General features: G+C 39.1%; 1 protein-coding gene across 5 annotated transcripts in view; it reads left to right on the plus strand.

Moving 5' to 3' along the window:
* KLHL32 (kelch-like family member 32) overlaps positions 1-19670 on the plus strand; it is a 214394-nt gene that overhangs the window by 159597 nt on the left and 35127 nt on the right. For all 5 annotated transcript variants that reach the window (XM_012661853.1, XM_012661855.1, XM_012661852.1 and 2 more), the window contains one exon: positions 4287-4502. In XM_012661853.1, the coding sequence (XP_012517307.1) occupies positions 4287-4502 (216 nt within the window). The remainder of the gene's footprint in view (positions 1-4286; positions 4503-19670) is intronic.

Raw genomic sequence — 19670 nt, forward strand, 5'->3', positions numbered from 1 at the left:
ATTCTCTTAAACTGGAAAAGAAATTTGGGGTAGATTGAAAATTTTTTCTCACAGAAGAATGATTATATTCCACTTGCCCATTGACACTTTGAACTCTAGTCATTATGACCAATTTTCCACTCAGAAAACTGAATGACCACTGCTTTGCCTTTGTGTGTATGTGTAAGGAGGCCAGAAAGAGAAGGGGAAGATGAGGGAGACCTATAAGGTATGAAAAATGACTAGATTTGGACGAGGTTCGGAATTGGGTGGACATTGGGTGGACATGTTGGAAAGACATGGGCTGTTCTAGTTTTGCTGAATTACAAGTAAACAGGAAAAGCTCATGGACATCCTTTCATTAAACACACAGGTATTGAGCATCTGCTCCCTACTGGATACCAGGGACACATGAAGAGTAAAACATAATCCTTGCTACTAAGGAGCTTAGATTTGGTAGAGGGAGACAGATCTGCAATCAAAAGGCACTTACGGTGTCAAGTGATGTCTAGAAGCCTGCAGAGGGCCGGGCAGAAGCCCAGGGAAGGAAGTGGTCAGTTGAACCTGAGCCAGGGAAGTTGAAAAGGTGAAATGGTTCATTCATTCAGTAAGTCTGGCTTGAGCCCCTACCATGTACCTGGCACTGTTCTGGGCTCCAGGGATGCAGCAGTGAACAAAACAGGCAGGTCCTTCCTCTCCTAAGACTGACTTATTGGGGGCTGGGAGAGAGGAGACAGACGTATCATAAACAAGTAGTCAAATAAATGCAGAAAGTAATTACAGATGGTGATGAGCCCTAAAATTTAGCAAATAAATGGAGTAATATGACAGAGGGTGACATGGAGAGGAAGGGGGCTGTGCTATGTAATAATAGGATGTTCAGACAAATGGGAAACATGACTCGTCATCCATAGGAATTTTGCACATGCTGATTCCTCTGTTTGGAGCATTCACCCTGCAGTCCCACCACCATGCTAAGAGGTAGGTTTTATTATTATTGAGTTGTGGTGAGGCCAATAGATCAGGAGACAATTGCCATTGAAAAGAAAGAGTTTGTTATTCACGGTTCCCAAGAGCAGGGCATAGGCTGTAGGGCCATGTCAGGAATCCCCGGGGTTGGCAAGGAGGCAGAGGGAGTGAAGGGCAAAAGTGAGCGGGAGCCTTTATTGTGGTTTCTGCAAGAAGGAAGGGGTAAGGCAGGGCAAGCAGGCTTACAGCTGGCTAGTTTGAATAGTTGCAGTGGGCTCTGGGGTAGCGGGGCTGGATCTGGTTGTCTGCTGTTTGGCCTGGGATGATCAAGACAGAGGAATATTGCCTCCTGGAGTGTAGGTGCCAGATAGAGCAGGTGGTTCAGAGTAAAGCCATTTGCTCTCTGTCTCTAGGAATTGGCTAGTGCTGGGAAGGGTGGTCTCTTCCCAGTCAGTGAGACCCCAGATACTGGAGCATCAAGAATACAGAAATAAGAAAATACAATCAAGATACATCTCCCACCCAGCCTTTGCCGAGTTAGTGTCCGCTCTTCAGCCAGCTGTCAGCTTCCTGTGCCTTCTCAGGGAAGCCTTTACTAACTTTCCACTCCAGGCCAAATCTCTTCTTACGGCCATTCACTGCTCTATATTCTACCCTTTTTAACCTTCACCTCAGTTATAATTTTCCATTTGTTTGTAAGTTTTTTTGATTTATGGCTGGCTCTCTCTTCCAGTAAACTATATACTCTACAAGGCCTGGGGCTGGCCTCTTTTCACTTGCCATTGCATTGCCAGTGCCTGCTGGAGTCCTGGCACATGATGTGAATGTGTAGGTTGTTGTCATGGCTGGAGCCACGCCAGGATGGATGGATTGCTGCACTGTAGGATGACAAGATCAGCAGAGTCCAGGTCAGGGAAGCGCTATGCAATGTTACTGATTTTGGTCTTTTCCCCACAAGGAAATGGGAACCTATTCATAGGTTTTAAACAGATGATCATTGTGGTCAGATTCTAGTAAAAAGGATTGAGAGTTGGATACTGGAGGCAGGAATGATAATTTAGGACGCTGTTGCAGGAAATCCAGACAGGAGATATAAGGGACAGAACAAGAAATGCTAAAGAGGAAGAACAGACAGGAGCTGGTGATTGGCTAGACATAAAGGAGGAATATGGGCCAAGTGGTGGCTAGATGTGGCCATAGTCTGAGAGAGGGAATACAGAAGATGCAGGTTTACATAAAATAAGTACAGTTTGGACATGATAAGTTCAGTATGGCTGTGGAATACTCAAGAGAAGATGTCCTCTGATAGGCAGTTGGGAAAATGAGTTTAGAGTTTAGGAGAAAGGCTTGGGTCAATATTACAGATGTGGAAAGCATTAACATGCAATTACTTTCTAACCTAATTCTATGGATTTTACTTTGGCCATCCTTTCTTTCCCTGACTTAATGGTACACCTTACTCAAGACTTGGATATCAAGAGAACACATTCTTCATTTTGACCTCCTTGCATCAGTGATGAATCATGGTTTATGGATACCAAATACTCAGATACACTTTACTGTTCTTTAAACTATCTCTTGTATATTTTCCATGTGCCAAACTTTTATGTTAACTGCTTTTCATACATTATCTCCATGACAACCCCATGAGCCAGTTGAACTCTCAATTTTGTACATGGGGAATAAGGAGATTCAGTGACTGAGGTCCAGCCAATGGTAAATGTCAGAGCTGGACCTGAACCAGGTCTGAGTGACTTCATGGCCCTTTGTCTTCTCTACTAGCCCGGGCTGCCTCCGAGTGCCAGTGGTGGCTGATGGTTTGTTTTGCCTTGAATGCAATTGTTCTTTCTTTTTCTTGACATATAAAAGACTTCCTTTTAAAAAGTCTAGAAGTGTGTATCAAAAACATTAATAGTGATTATCTCTGCATGGTGAAATTATGAATGATTTTTATTTTCTTTTCCATACTTTGTATATCCTGAATTTTATGAAATGAGCATGTATTGCTTTTTATAACCAGAAACATAATGGCAGTCTTTCTAAAACAGCAATGATTTTTTTCCTATCCACAGTGAACATTTAATGCAATTTAACCATTGCTTTCCACCTCCTCCAGCACGTTAATGGAAATCCTTAAAAGCAGAATTATTGATGCTTATTTTGCTCACACATAGTCTTAACCAAAAGGACAAGAAGTGATGATTTTGCTTAAAGCTCACAGAGCCTGTCTGCCCCAACAGGAGGAGCGTGTGCTACGGTGTCGGTATCATGGCTTCAGTGAGAGTGAGGTTTTCTTGTTTCTTCAACTCCCCACTTTATACAGTTTAACTACTGATATGCAAACTACACGCACCTCGGTAAAGAGTTCTTAATACCCTTAGGTAACTAGAAAGGGGCGATTAGAAAATATTGCTTGTGCATTAATAATTGTAAGTTAAAAATGAGGGAAATGCAGAACAAAGCCCATTCTCATTCTACTGGAAATATGTAAATTTTCTATCAACAAGTGTACGTGCCCACTCTGTTTCTCCATGGGTTACAATGACAAAGGTTCCACGGAGGCTGTTGGTCTCTGGGGCTGTTACTGTAGACCCTGGCTCTGAGTTTGAGAGCTTGTAGAGACAGGTGAAATCCCCCAAAACAAACTCTTTGAAACAGTGGGAAAGAATGCCTCTGGTGTTGTGAATGTTTGAGGCTAAGCAAAAACAAGAACGATTATAAATCATTAATCTTAGGTGGCTTCAACATAGAATTATTTGGGGCAGGAGCCTTTTCTTTGAGATGTCCTCATTTCCTGAGACCTTACATGTGAAACTCTGTTTTAATTAAGTCAGTGAGGGTTTTTTAAAACTCAAAGATATACTGAGTTTGAAGTTTTGGAAAAAGAATGGAGTCAGTCTGTCTGCATATAATTTTGTGTCATCTAATCATGAATCTCAGTTTCTGCCCTTACATTATCTTTAATAGGAAAAAAGAGAGCTCTAAAATATGATAAGGGTAGAAAAATCAGTTATCTTCATTAGTAAAATGTGTCTGAAAAGTTGCAAAGTAACATTTCAGCCAGTCAAACCAGAAGCCCCTTTTACTTCCTTTATTAAGATGTATTTAAGTATATGGGTTTTAAAAGGAATAAAATAAGGAAAAATTATGAATTCTAGAGCAGCAGTTCTCTCTCTACCCAAAGCCTTAGATTTGAGATTTTTTTTTTTTTTCATTAACAGTCCCATTTTTCCCACCCCTGTTACAAAAACCTTAGTCAGTCAACCTTAATTTCTTGCCTGCCCTTTTGTGGATTGATTTCTAAGAGATCTTTTTCATTTTTATTTTTTGGCACCCAGGAATTAAATAGCTTTAATTATTTGGATCTGTACAGACTTGCTGACCTCTTTAACCTCACTTTGTTGGAGAAAGCGGTGATTGATTTCTTAGTGAAACATCTCTCTGAACTCCTGAAGAGCCGCCCGGAAGACGTCCTAACGCTTCCTTACTGCCTGCTGCAGGAGGTCCTGAAGAGCGACCGCCTGACCTCCCTGAGTGAGGAGCAGATCTGGCAGGTAAGGGTGCTCTGCGCGGTCCTCACTGGGCATTGAGATGGTGTGGCATGATGAGAAGGTAAAGGATTGAGGATTAACGACCACTGTTTTATCTGGGTTCGTCCTCCTGGGATCGAAGTTTGAGAAGTCATGCTTCCTTGGTGGGCGAGTGATTGGAGAACACTAGCCCTTAAGGCCCGGAGGCCTCCGCTGACTGCAGCTTAACTCGGGGGATCGCAGGTGAGATTTGTGTGTGAGACCCTCGCTGTGGCTTCCCAGAACCTAACATCTTGTCAGAAAAAGCCAAAGGGTTTTCTCCTTGAAAAAAAATTGTTTCTTAAACTGAATGTGAGAAAAATGGATTGTCAAGTGATATATATGCACATTCAAGACCAGTGGAATCAGAATAAATTCTGGGCTTTCCTGTAAACAATTCAGAAACATTTTTTTGTTGCAACAGAGAGCAGCTTGGAGCTGGAATGAAATGAAGTTCTTGCCTGCAGTGGAAAAATCTCCCTCCTTAGTTCATTCTACATTCATTGCTATTTTCCTAAGCCCTGCCTTTTCGCCTGACATAGCACTCTTTTTACATTGTGTCACTCCTTTGTCTAGGGGATGGGAGGCTGTTTTGTGTTTTGAAGTTGATTATTCAATTTAAATCCTCTTCTGCTCATCCCCGGTGAGTATCCTTAAACAATCCACACAGTGTCGGTGGAAAATAGAACCCATCTTCCCCCTTCCTCTTACACTGTTGATCTTCCCACTCTGAAGCACTGGCTGGCCGTTTTGTTACTTCCAGGCCACCATGCCTTCAAGATTTCACAATCATTTGAAAAATAATTACATACAGACTACAAGGGAAAATTTCAAGTCTTAGCTGATGAAACAGTGAATTCCTGGTCTCTTATCAAATGATAGTTGGAGGGTGCTTTGATTCTGGCCCAGAGTCATAGGTAGCTGTTAATTATCCAGCATCTGACTTCACTGATTGATGATTTTCCTGATGACTTTCTCCCTTATTTCTTTATTTGTATTACATTAATCAGTTCCCTCTTCATTATTGCTTCCAACAGTGAGGATAATAAGAGGGGCAGTGTACTAAAGGCTGCTTGGATCTCAGGCTCTTTGTAAACTTATTGACAACAGGCCTGAAGAATGGCCAATCTACCAGATGAACAAAATGAAGCATTAGTGCTTTGCTCAGGGTTACAGAGCAGAGCCAGCCTTCAAATTTAAGTGTGCTGACACCTGTCCTTTTTTGGATTAATTTCTATTCTTCACTATTCCAGACTGTCTTGACTTCACTATTCTACACTGTCTTGACTTCACTATTCTATACTATCTTGACAAAATAGGACAAAAAAAGCAAGTCATAAATTTTTGCTGCTTCTGGGGCATTTCTGGTAATGTTTGTTCAGAAAGAGCTTGAAAGTGTTGGTGAGGAAGTGTTTTTGGTAAGGAATTTCAATTATCTGCAATTCTCCCCTATAAACATAAATCAACAGAATTTACTTTGGTCAATTCAAAGTGGGAAGTAGCCAAATTTTCTTCACTTCCCAGGGCTAAGAAGGAGACTTGGAATGAATCCTGTATTTAAATTTTTCTAACTGAATTGAGATCTGAGGCCAAGCATCCTTGTGGCTTCTATCTCTTTTGGTGGCATGATTGAAGGTACTGCCAGACATCAATGTGGTAATGTGCAGATGTCTGAGTGTCAAGAAAATGCCATACTGTCCACTTAAGAGTTATCATAATTGCCTCTCTAAAGGTTACTAATTTTATAATGTAGAATTTTAAAAGTTTGTTTCTGCTGCAGGCAATACATTTGTTTTTATACCTGGTCCTCAAGAAAGAATTAAAAGACTCACATAAATATTATCAATTTAGGCATTCAGCAGGCAATAAGAAACTGTTTTTGCTTTATCTTAGTAAATAAGTGATTTCCTCATATTCGCTCCAATACAGAAAAATCGAATCAGACCAGCCATTTTGCCTCGAGTATAGTTGAGTTCATCATTTTTGCCGAGGTTATACTAGTAATGCAATATACCATGGAAGAATCTAATATTCAGCCCAGGGTGGAGATTGGGTATGCCAGAGGATTAATGTCAGGGTGCTTTATAGAAGTGAAACTTGATGGACAGGCTGGAGACAGATCTACAGAATCTCATTAAATTGCTGAATTGTTCATTACAGAGTGTTCTCACTGTAATAAAGTGCTCATTGACTTTGACAAATCCCCATCCCATGTCTTAAAGAAGAACAGTGAAGCAAGGGGTATTGGGGAGGAGAAAGGAAATTGGCACAAAGTAGGATAGGTAATAGAAAAGCAGGTGGAGGGGTCATGCTATTTGATTAATATGTGCAACCGGTACCTTAACTGAGAGCACAGTAAACACACACACACCCATTTATGCGGGTGGCTCTTCTGCTACATGCTGATAATGTAATCTAGGACAATCTCTTTTTTGGTGAAAGGCCTAATTTCCATTATTTACCAGAAGACTTGTCATAAGAACCTTCAAATTATCCTCACCAAACAACTGCTTTTTACTTTTTCCTGCTGTACCTTACCCAGTCCCTTTTCTTAACAAAATGTGCAGCAGGCCGCAATAACCATTCTGTGAATCTGTGAACCTGTGAAACACACTGAGATTATGCCTGATATCTGCTCTTTTCTTCCATCTGACCTTTTAAAACTTTATTGTCAGTCTCTTTTCTCACAAAGGGCTTCTCGTTCCCTCCCAGACAATTCGTTTCTCCCTTCCATAGTGTGAAACTACTTAGTCTGTTGGGTAACTTCATTCTATATTCAGAGGTAACATAGAGACTTGTACCACATACACACCTTAGATATAGAAGGACCTAGAAGTCCCTCAAAAAATACTGTTTTTAAAATTCAGCTCAACAATTTGGTTTTGTGTTGCAAGGCCAGCAACTTCTCAGGTTCCAGATGAAAGATACTAAGTTGGTTATAGAGGTCAAAGAAAGAAGAGACTGAAAGTGAGCAGATCAGCTGAAGAGGAAATACAGGGCGTGAGGTCACATTTGTGACCTGACACATCTCAACCAGTTCAATTTTGCTTTTGGGTTTTAGCTCTTAGAACTGTGTTTCAATAGGGCCCTGTTAAGTACCTTCTGTTAGATTCAGTATATGGTTTCAGACTGCTGAGCCCCAGGGTACTACCGTAATGGGCTGGGGAATGGAAGGAATGGGGAGATGTTGGTCAAAGGTACAAAACTTTCACTTATAAGGTGAACAAGTTCTGGGGAGCTAATGTTCAGCATGGCTGGTAATGGATGTGTTAATTAATTTGTGGTAATCATTGCACAGTAGGTGTGTATACATATATATATATATTTCAAATCATCACATTGACCACCTTGAATATATATAATCCTTAGCTGTCAATTAAATACTTTTAAATAAAAGGCCAAAACATGGCAACTCTTCATCCAAAACAAAACAAAACTTAGAACAAAATAATGAAGTAATACCATACTACTCCCATGCATTGGATCTGCTTTCATTTTCATAGGAAGTGCTGGCAAATCGCAGTTTCATTTTCAGGAATGTGTGTTCTCTTCTTCTTCTACCTCAGGTTCTCTTTCACCGGAATGAGAGGATGATTACTGCATTCCATGGGAGTACAGTTTATAGAAAGAGGCTGAATATAACATAAATTCTTATACACACCAGCATAGGGAGAAGGAGTGGCCGTCCACCCTTCAGTACTTACCGAATACCTGCTAAATGCCCACACCATGCTGGAGGGAGAGGCAGAGGACAGGTCTACCAACTCCATTTCCCCCTTCCAGGCCTCATCCCACATGGGAAGGATCCTATGGAGTTTAAACCACTAATCTAGCTCTTTAAATTTTTATCTCATCTCTGAAGTAGCAGAAGCAAAAATATTTTAAAATGGATAAAGACAGTTTGTGGAAATAAAAATGAATATTTCTTGAGTATCTGTTATATGCATGGCATAGTGTTGGAAGCTAGATCCTGGGGTAAAAGGCTTTACAAAAATATGCAGTTATTAAGTTAGATTTATTTTACCTTTGTTCCTGAATGTGTAGATGTGTTATTTTACTTCAATTATTAATTTATTAACTGTTCCCTAGTTTTAGTGAGGAGGACTTATTATTTTTTATTTAGGACTTATTATTTTATAAGGACTGTACTTCTTCCTTTATAAGACTTCCTATCAATGTGTTTTTTTTTTTTCCTTTATTAACACTTCATGTTGATATTTTGAGGCTAACTTTGCCTGGACTCAAGTCGATAATAAGACCAAACAATTCAGTGGTCACGTGAGTGACATCAAACAAGGTCAGCCCTTAGCAGGGCGTCTCCTGTATCCTAGTTATGTCCCATATTAGTATGGCGAAGAGGGACCATGTTACCTGGTTTGGGGCTGGGGAGTAATCCCGTTTACCTTTGCTTTCGATTACATATTCCCGGAGGCAGAGGCTGTGCTGTAGTGTTTGCATTGTACACTGTCATGTTGTTCTGTTGCACTCTATAAATAATAAATAAAAACAGTAATGTACAGTTTTCATATTAAAATGTGTTGAATGGATAATAAGACATCCTACTATTCCTATAAAAGGCTGGATTTATTCTAGAAAAATTGGTATACAAAATGAGTTCGGCCTTTTAAAGGCTGCATCTTTCCTTATATTTTTGTTGCAAATTTGTTTCCCTAAGTCATACCGTTAATAACACATTCACTTTACATCTCTGGAGACATAAGTCACATATTGTTTAGAGTAGTCAAGAACCTCAAATGTAGTGGTTTTTGACAAGCTCCTCCTGGGCTTTTATCTATACCACAAAATCACCCACATTACAGTTTGATTTAATCATTTTCCTCAAAAGGAGTCCCAGAGGTGAACCCAAACAAAAAGCTACTATCGCTTTATAGTTGGAAAGTAGAGGACACTAACAATGTACTCAGCTTTCGTCTTTTATCTCTTAGATGATAAATTGACCCAAATGTACCTCTGTCCAGGGAGAAGCAAGAACTTCAAACAGTACTATATGTCAAACAATACTATCATAATACTTCTAAGTTGAATATCACATCACAGTTTCAAGAATGCTTCTGCATTTATCGTTGCTTTGTTCTCCTGCAGTACAAATAGGGAAACTGAGGTAACAAAGCAAAAAATATCAAGCTCTTCTAATTCTTGGGCTCTGTCCACTTTGGTCCATAGCTTTTAAACTTACAGTAGAAGCTCAGAAATACTCAGGAGTGATGAACACAGAGGTGCATCAAATTAATCCTGTGACTTTAAGAGGAATCAAGAAGGGCTTGATCATTCCAGTTCCTTGGAGTAGTGCCCACGGCTTGAAACAATCATGGCCACTCTGCCTGCCTCAGTGTCTGTCATGTTGCTCATTCTACTTCGGTGTTCTCTGGTATGTGCCTCATTCATTCTTTCGTTCATTCCAAATAGTGATTGAGTGCCGCCCCTGCCCGACCATGTCCTATTGAATACAACTGTTGCCTGCCATGTGATGGGTGCTGGGCAGTCAGTGATGGAAAGAACCAACAGGGACCTGCTTTCCTGGATCTCACAGAGTCTGATGTGGAGGTTTCTGCTTGTGACTTTTCCCGCCATGCCTGATTCCTTCCCAGCAGGGACTGACCCGTGCCAAATAGTGTGATGATTTCTTTGCCAATATGGGGCATGTAGTACAGTGGAAAAGGAAGTGCTTTTATTTGGATGTTTCCACACCACCTTGTGTCCCTTTGCCTTTTCTTCAGTGCTTTGTTCATTGTTTACTCTTGTTCATTGTATATAGCCTCAAAACAGTGTTGCAAACCTTTGCCAATCCATGTGGTACAAGTCTAAGCCTCAAAGAAATCAGACTGCGGGTGATTATTTAATCACAAAACTCTGTGAGTACCGTTTGCATTTTTAATACTTGGACCTTGGTAACTAGAAATGGAATAAAATACTGTGGCCTGAAAACTCTTATCCTGAAGCAAAATTACAAATTTTTTCATCATGTTCCCACAATTTGTCAATTTTCTTTCATACATGCATGTGTCATCATTATTTTTTTTCTAGATACATTTCGAGTATCTTCATGATATCTCATTCTGTTTTTTAACATACTATTCCATACACTAATCAAATTTGTACCACTTTTCAATTTTCTTCCTGAAACTTCTTATAGTTCCTCCCAGCCATTGTACATAACAGTTGTCTCTACAAATGTGATGAGGATGTCTGCATTTCCTTTTATTAGATATTAGTGAAGAGAATAAACAGTGGCTCCTTGGCATTCCAAATAGTGCCGGGCCCAGAGGATGGTTTATCCTTTAAGGACCCCCAGCTGGACACTGCGTAATGCTGCTATTTCAAAGGTTGGTGCTCGAAGCTGCCACAGTGTATATTCAGTCATTCCTCCTGATCTACACGTGGCTAATTCCTCTGCAAGGATTCATCCCCAAGTAGCTTGACTGGCAGCTTTGCTGTTGTTTGTCTGGGCTGTATGCCTTTGCGAGATCCATGACACATTCATTTCAGAGGGACTTTGCTCCAGCTAATCCTCAGTGCTAGCTGCACGTTGTCAAGTAGCTGTGAGGGGCAGTGATTATCAGAAATTACAGGAGACCCAGCTTGTATTCGTGTGCTGCTATTCCCATGAGTTAATAGTTTTCTTTCTTTCTTTTTTAAAAAAGAATAAGCACAACAGAACAACAAGGTGATTTATGAGATATGACATATTTATGTTCTCTGCTTCTAATTTTCATTGTGATTCATGTTGTTTCCAGACTGATATTTTTGTTGTTGCTGTTGTGAGAAGGAAAAAGATGACTGGAGAATATTACTTATGCATTGGTGGCCTGCAGTAATATTGCTGCTACCTGGGTTATCAGGGATTTAAAAATAAAACCCAACTATAAGCTAAATATGAGCTAGAAACCCTGAGGGATAGGCACAGAAGTCCATCAATAATAATACTAACAATAATAATTCTTTATAAGCCTAGAGAGTTATATATTTTAAAGCATTTTTATACACCTAATTTCATTTGAGTATCTCATCAGCCTTGTTAAGGTTGATAAGGCAAGTATTATCCAGATTTTAGCTAGTGAGAAAACGAAAGCTTGCAGAGGTTCAATGGTTGACTCACTTCGCAGTACAGGTTTTGGGGGAGGTTTCACTGTGCTCTCTTGAAATACAACAAGTCTCTAAGAAAACAGAACCTCAAAGTACCTTTTATATCTTCTTATAAGTCAGAAATTTTTATATATTACTCTGTAAATGAGTGATCCAGAACAGACATTTCCTAATAAATTATCAGTTTTCATTTTCACGTGTTGTGCAACTTTGCAGGAAGTTCCAAGAATGACTCCAATAATAGTCTAGGAAGGTGTTGTTGGAGGTCTTTTTTGATTGGATCCCAGATTGGAGCTATAGATGCTTTGATGATGAAGAATGCATAGAGATTTCTGTCAGGAGGAGGGCACCACCTTTCGTTTCTTCAAAGTATTTACAAGGTGGTGAAGTATAAAGCAGGAAACAAAAGCCAATGAGGGAGGATCGCTTTAAAGCCTGATCAAGAGATTTAAATCAGTGTAAAGAACCTGCAGTGCCATTATTTCTGCTGCAGTGACACAGTGGGAGAAAGTCTGCAGGCTGTTGTCCCTATCTGGGACTAGAGATTGGATGAAACAAATGGAAATGATTAATTATTATATCTTTAATTTATGTCCAATATATTGAAATTTTAGAAATTTATGATGCAGAAATTAACAGTTGGGTGATGGCTTACATATGGAATTTAAGAGAAAGGGATAAAATATAATTTATTGAAATTCATAAATATTAATCTCTTTTCAATACAAACAAATCTGTGGGCCCATATCCTGCAATATGAGACCAGCTGAACAGCCATGGCATGCACGCTAGTTGGCTGTGTCAGACCATAGAGATTTGCTGTTCTGGCATTCTAAGGGAGAGGATCTAAAGTTATCTGTGGAGTGGCCCATAAGCTCTAGAACTATTTAATTCAAAAGAGATGCCAGGAGAAGCCTCAACATTTATTGTTCAATACTGACATCCTTCCACACTGCTTCTCCTACCCCTGCTGCCAAGACTTTTGCGTCAAGTAAAAATAAAGAACCTCTTGATTCAACAAACTTGGAGGAGAAAAGTAGCTATTTTAAGATAATAATTGGAGGCAGCATTCATAGACAGAGATCATTCTTAGACTTCTTTTATACCCAGAATACAGAGTTGTGCAGTCTGTATTCTGTATGGTGAGGTTCTGGTCCTTCACCTGACCACCCCCTCTTTGTTACATGGGGTGACACATGGAAGGACTGCAAACGGATTTCAGTATTCTGGGAGAGAAAGCAAAACCAGGAAGATAAATCCTCTTTTTAAAAAAAGTCCGTGATTGGTTCTAAAGGTAGGTATCAAAGATATTTTACATTGTTCCTCTTTGTCTATAGGAAGACTTACATGTCAGTATTGGTAAGTGGCACAGATACTACTTATGCTTCAAGAACAGATGCTAACAAGAGCCCTGCATGCTGGAGGCTGAATGTATGTACCTTCTTTGTGTGGGTTCTTGTTGATGAGAAATGCCCACACACCGACCGCCTCCTCTGGCCACACAAGGAAATCAGGTAATTAAAGGAGTGATGGATGTTGTGCTAAAGTTTAAACGTTTTAGGAGGACCTATCTTATTAACACTTTAAAACAAGTGAGCATAATATCATTAATTTTGATTAATTCATTTGCTCTTAATATAGCTTTTAATTTGTAATTCTACGTGAATTACAATGTAATTTGGCATTAATTATACTAAATTGACTATAAGTCAGCCAATCACAATGGGAAATTACTCACAGCTGAAACTAAAACTGAACCTCTCCATCCAGAAAGGATGACGCTTAGTTAAGAGGCAAATACACTTTAGGCATCCCTTGCTTTGGCTGTGAGAATGACATTGGACCTGCTGAGGACTGAAATCGATTCCTCATTCTGCCCACTGCTGGACTATGTACTCTTTGGAGTGAAACCCCATATAAATCCAATAAAGGGTAAATAATAAAGTAAACAAAGGGTTGATTTATCAAGTTTGCCAGGTCCCCTGAAGAATCCTTTTGCTCTTCTCCTCTCATGTTAAGGTTTAGGCAATGCAGAGGGGCTGTGTATTGCTTTTGAATGATTAATTCCACACCCCTTGGATTCTGGGAGTTAGAATAGGCACTTACCCAAATTGGCCTGCTTTTCGTCTTCATGCTCTGTGAAACAGCCAGGAAATCCTGTTTTAAACCCCATGTGTAGTCAGTATCCCGAAGCCACTCCTATTTGACCCATACACAAACTGCCTTCTGGGCAGAAGAAAGTCATGCCTTAAAAAGGCAACACCACACTGAGAGAACTAAACCCTCAGGAGGTGATGGAGCATGTGTCATTCATTGATAAAGCTTGCTGCAGGTGCCTGTGAGCACACAAGAACTAAAGTGACCCACCGAAGAATACAGCACTTGGGAAGTGAGCGAGAGCAAGGATGGATTTGGAAAGTACATGTGTTTGAACCATTTGCTGGATGTCTTCCTCTGAGAATTGTCTTTGGAAAAACAAACAGAAACTTTGAGATGTTACAGAAATTCATATGAAAGATTTGGCCATGTTCTGCTTAAAGTCTATTTGCATGTAGGTGGAACTGTATGAATTTTGTACATACTGGGTACATCCGTGGTGAGCAATTGACCCATACAGTGAGGCCGAGCTCTGAGGGAACAAATTTTGCTAAATAACACATGGAAAATTCAAGGCTGTTTTTAATAACCCTTATTTTTACTTTGCTAATTATATACCCCTGTCTCATCATTCTAACACACAACCTAGCAAATAAAATGGCCTAAGTTTTAGGTAAAAATTTTGAGCAAAGAGGTTCAAAACTACCCTGAATCCTGAGCCAGCAACCACTCTGTCTTCTGTCTTGGTTCACACCATACACACATGTGCAGGTAGACACACACACAAAAACACACAACACACACAAGCATTAGACGCATATTTATCTTTGCAGCTAAAAGGCTGTCTGTCCTTTGTTTTGCAGTACTGACCTAAATCATAATACTTTCATGATTGTCTGATTGATCTCAACATTAAAGAAGAAAATAGAAGTTAGAAGCTTATTTTTGCCACTCCAAGTATATATAACATTCATCACTAAATTTTTTAAGGATGTTAATGGCTATATTTGCTAACAAAAAGCTGTATAAATGCAGATTTATATTTCGTCAGTTTTCTCCAAATCCTATTTATGCCAAATTTAGCCGGCCTATTACAGAATTTTTTCTTCCTTTTACCCAGATATTCTTTTTGATGTCAGCATTGGGTTGGTGAGTTCCAGTCCTGTTCCCACCACTTGTGATTTCTAGTGTAGTATCAGGTTCTTAACCAAAACAACCCCAGTTTTATCCATGCCCTCTGATGGATGAGCTCTTTTGAACTCTTAGTGTTCTTACTGTTCTTACAGAACAGTAAGGATTTAGGGCAGAGGAACTAATACTGAAGTACACAGAACAGTGGGACTGAGACAAAACATTTACAGGGTATTCCTGCCCTGGGTTTTATCTTCTCATCATTTAGAATGCTGGTGGAATAAATGGGTCTGCTAATCAAACAGTACTGAGAGGTTAGGTCATTGGAAGCCTTTTTAGTCATTTTGTGCTTTTCAAGAGTGAATTTGTTAGAATTATGCTGAATACCCACTTAAAGCCTCAGCTGATAACCCTACCTGTGTTTTATAACTCTGCACTGTCAGAACTCATAATAAGTCAAACATTCTTTCAGTGGTGCTCATAAGGGAGGGAAAAAAAAAACCCACAAATTTAAGAGTAATTTCAGACTGTAAATGAAAAGGAGAGGCACGACTGTTCATTTGCACCAATCATGCCTTCCTTTCATCTGCTCTGATTAGGCCTGGTGCGGTTTCATCAGACTCCTCCATCACGGAGCTGTCACTCCAGCCGTCTGTTGATTGAAAACAATCAAGGCTCTGATGGCACAATTATTCTGACCCTTTAACTAGAGGCTGCTGTGATAATGAAAGGTTGATTATGATAGTTTGTGCCTCTTTCAGTTTGCCAAGAAGGTTAATTTGGGCATCAGACGGATGTTTAATGGGCGCTTGCTGGCTACACTGAGGTAAATGAGAACGTGCAGTCTTGGATATTGCACGGATATAGTTTGGCTGTCAATCATTGTCATTTGGAGTTTGTGCCTCACACTCTGGAAATCACATTTTATTTTTTCCTTGGGATTTAATTTATTCTGTGCCCTGAGGAAGTTCTTTCACTCGGTGACCTTCACAGCAGCTTTCTCTGCCTTTTTTTTTTCCTTTTTTCAAATGGAGCTCAAAGGCACAACACATCTAGAAGAGCATTTTTCTTTCATTTTCACTTAAAAATGGAAACTTTAAAAATCCGTCCTTATCACTGCCTTCCAATAGAGCAAATGTTTCCATGCTGATCGTACAGTGGGGAAGCATAAACGACAGGGGTACTTTGGCCGGTTTGCTAATGCAGCAGCTCTCACAGTTGTTCTACACTGTTTCTTACACTAACCAGCAAACGCAGTTAATTCAGAACGGGCGCACATGTGGAACTGAAGGCTCCATTCTCCTTGCATTTCTCTCACTAGCATGTCTCACAACAGTTTGTTGAATTCCTACTTCCAAGCACGGCGTCTTACTCCTTTTCCCTCCTTGTTGGTTTGCATAGGGAGGGGTTGAGGGAGGGAGACAGATATTTGTCTGTAGAAGCACTAAGGTTATTAAAAGTTGCAAATTTCAATTTGTATAAATCCAGCACCTAATCTTGTAGCTATTTGAAGCATAGGGTAAAAAACGATACAGGCATCTAATAATGCTGGTGTTTACAATGTGCGGCTCATACTGTAATGAGCTTTTGCACCTCTTTTATGTATACCTTTTAAAAAGAAAAATAGAGGGAAAGAAAAAATAAAGGAAAAGCTTTATTTCTGTCCCTAAGCTGTGCATAGTGGTTTCATATCTAAGGCACCTGAGAGCTAGAGTCATTGCTTTGCTTTTTGTGTGTGTCATCTTCATTTCCTCCCCCCTCAGTGAACATGCAGCAGTATATTTCTTCTAGCCTGGGACATTTTTTCTCACATGTCAATTTTAAAACAGTTAAGTCCATAGATATTAAAGTGACAGCACCATAATGATTATAATTTTAATTCAAGTGTTCTATTTTCACATTATTTATTTCTTGCTTTAAAAAAAAGCTATTTGTTTTTGAATGGTAAAGAGAGTCATTAGGTGATAATTCAGTCTCACCTGAAGAGGTTCCAAAAATGAATTAAGTCCTTGAATCCAGTTGCTGTTCTAATGCAGCCTTATTTAATGAACAGTGCTATTTAAAAAGTTTATTTTAAAGACATGAGAAGAGGATTGTGTATATATGGTCTTGCCAGATTCTTCACTGCACTAGACCACAAATGATTCTTTTTGTTTAGCTCTGTGGACAATATGGATAAGATAGTGATCAGGGATGCTTCATAAAATTGTCAATTAGTTATGTCTTGCTTTTGTTTGAGAGATGGGAAATAAAAAAGGTAATTAGGAGAGAAATATGTCAATCAAATCAATAGTTTTTTGGAATTTTGAAAAGTAGTGTGAGGGTTCGTTTTAATGTTAACTTGTGGAATCTGTGACAATAAGTGATTTTATTTTATGGATTCCCTGTGTTTGGAAATTAACGAGACCCAAGCAAAGGCTGTTTCTCCTTAACGGAAGTATAACTCATGTTTCAAATTGTTTTTGGTTGAAGCCTGGCTGCATTCCACTGCCTTGCACTCATTCCTGCATCCATGGTGTCCCTCTTCCCTCACAAGTTTTTTGAGACTCTCAAGCCACTGATTCTCCCCAACGAGGCCATCTCTCTTCCTTGCACGACTGCTACAGACCAGGCTCTCCAGGCCACTTCCCCCACTCAAACTAAGCCCTGTCCCTCTCTCTCAGCAGCATTGATTTCTGTTTAGAGACTCATCTGACATTTATTTTTTTTTAATGATCCTTTCATACCACAAACCCTTTTATATGACCACTTGGATGTTGGCCTAAATCTCCTCTGAAATTTCTACTTGGGTAAAGAAATTTATAATAATTGTGGTGAAGAGTACACCTTCTTTGATAAAGATATACTTCGTGTACTATACTCAAAGGTGTTGCAAGGTGGGAAGAGAGGACTCATTGTTCCCCAGTTATTTATATTATAATGAAATGCATGTAGAGAATGCAGTGTGAAATACGCTCTTTAAGCATCAGTGCTGATCTGAAATTCACATGGTGAAGATGGTCAGTGGGTGGCATCACACTTATGTGTATCCTCTGTGACTCACAGACAGTGTAGACAGGTGGTGCTCCAGGTTCCATCCCGTTAACAGGAAGAGTCAGTTCCTGAGAGTGCCTAGTCTTGTGCTTCATTTAGTGGGCTCCCCACTCCAGTCTCCGTGCTCTATGGCTTTCAAAGATGTTTAAAGTGACCTTTGAGGATTCTTTCATTTTGTTTGGAGGCTGCCAACATTAAACCCTTTAATGCAGCTTAGGTACTTCCTGGACATCTAAAACTCATCAGAGTACCACTTGTTTGAGGGATTTGACCATCTCTGTGTCAATGACCTGGGGAAGCTATCTGAGCCTGTGAGGTCCATTTAGTCATGCTACTAAAGGTTTGATTTCAGGTGGAGAGCACATGTGCTAATGAACCTGTTCTTGGCCCATTATTATTGAATCAATTCATAAAGAAATTGGCAATTGGTAGTTCTTCTGAAATTCATAAATAAATTTTCAAAGACTTTATGCTTTCAGGATGCTCTAAGGCATGTTTACAAATTAAATAGTTTTTTTAAAAAGCATAAAATTTATAAATGTGCCAGTAACATTTAAAACACCAATTGAAATAATAACATAGATGTTTTTTGCATGTATCCAAACATCTGTCTACGAAAGACTACAACTTCCAGATTTGCAAGACTTTCTCCACTAATTCCAAATTCTATGAGTATATTTTACAGGGACATATCAAGTTACTTGAGATCAAGAATAAGCCTTGAGTTTTATAGTATTAGTAGAGCTTGGAGGTGAATGGCAAATAAGAATGCATATATGTGTACTGATTAGAATCTTTCTGACCAAGTTCCTGGCACATAATGGACACTTAAGAAATTAAGGAATAGATGTATGAAAAACCTAAAGAAAAGACAGCTTTATTATTTTCCCATAGAACAACAAAATAAGAATAAAAGTAATCAACTCAGACAATCAATCATAGTTTTAGTTTTCTCAAGCCAGAGAAGTAGTTTACATATCTTTTTCCTGGCCAGTAAGTTAACTGAGTTGAGATTTGAGGGGATTTGTATGGACATGAATTCAAATGTTTTTTATTGGAGACCCAAGCTAAGTAAAAAAAGTAAGTATATATGCTGAGTATTATGCAGAAACAACTAGATTTCAGTCTTTCTCTTTTCATTCATTCACTCATGCTTCTCTGACTTAGGATTTAACAAAAGCACAGAACTTAAATTATTGGGGTAGAATTACTGAGTTCATTTGTGTGAAAATAGGTTCATCATATGGGCTAGTTTATAATCTATTGCACTACCATGCTTTTATTATCACTTTACAACACGTAAAATATTTAACACTGTGTAGTAAATTTCTTATCAACTATAGAAATCTCTCAATTTATATCACTATTGTATAATACTGTGTTCTATAAAAATATTCTGAATGTGATGGCTTTGTCATAAATTCAAAAGAATTAAATTGGGCAATAGCTCCGTCTCTTGTAGGCACATTGCCTTCATATTAATTCTCTGTATTGTCTAAATATCATAGTTTACGAAGTACTTTCAAATGTTATCTCATTCAGTCCTCTGTAGAACCCTATGATATAGGTAATATCATACTTGTTTTACAGACGATGAAACTGAGTATCAGTATGTTCATGTTTTTCCTAAATGCACAAATACATTAAGTTGCAGAAATAAGTCTTTTGGCATCAAGTCCTGCCTACTTTTTGTTGTGTCGCATTTACCTCTATGGGCATGTACCAATTCGTGGTAGAAAAAAGCACCAGGATTTCTCTGGGCATTTCACCTGACTTCACTCTGATAAT

The sequence above is a fragment of the Propithecus coquereli genome, unplaced genomic scaffold (assembly GCF_000956105.1).
Source record: "Propithecus coquereli isolate 6110/MARCELLA unplaced genomic scaffold, Pcoq_1.0 Scaffold74, whole genome shotgun sequence".
In the NCBI taxonomy this organism is placed as follows: Eukaryota; Metazoa; Chordata; class Mammalia; order Primates; family Indriidae; genus Propithecus; species Propithecus coquereli.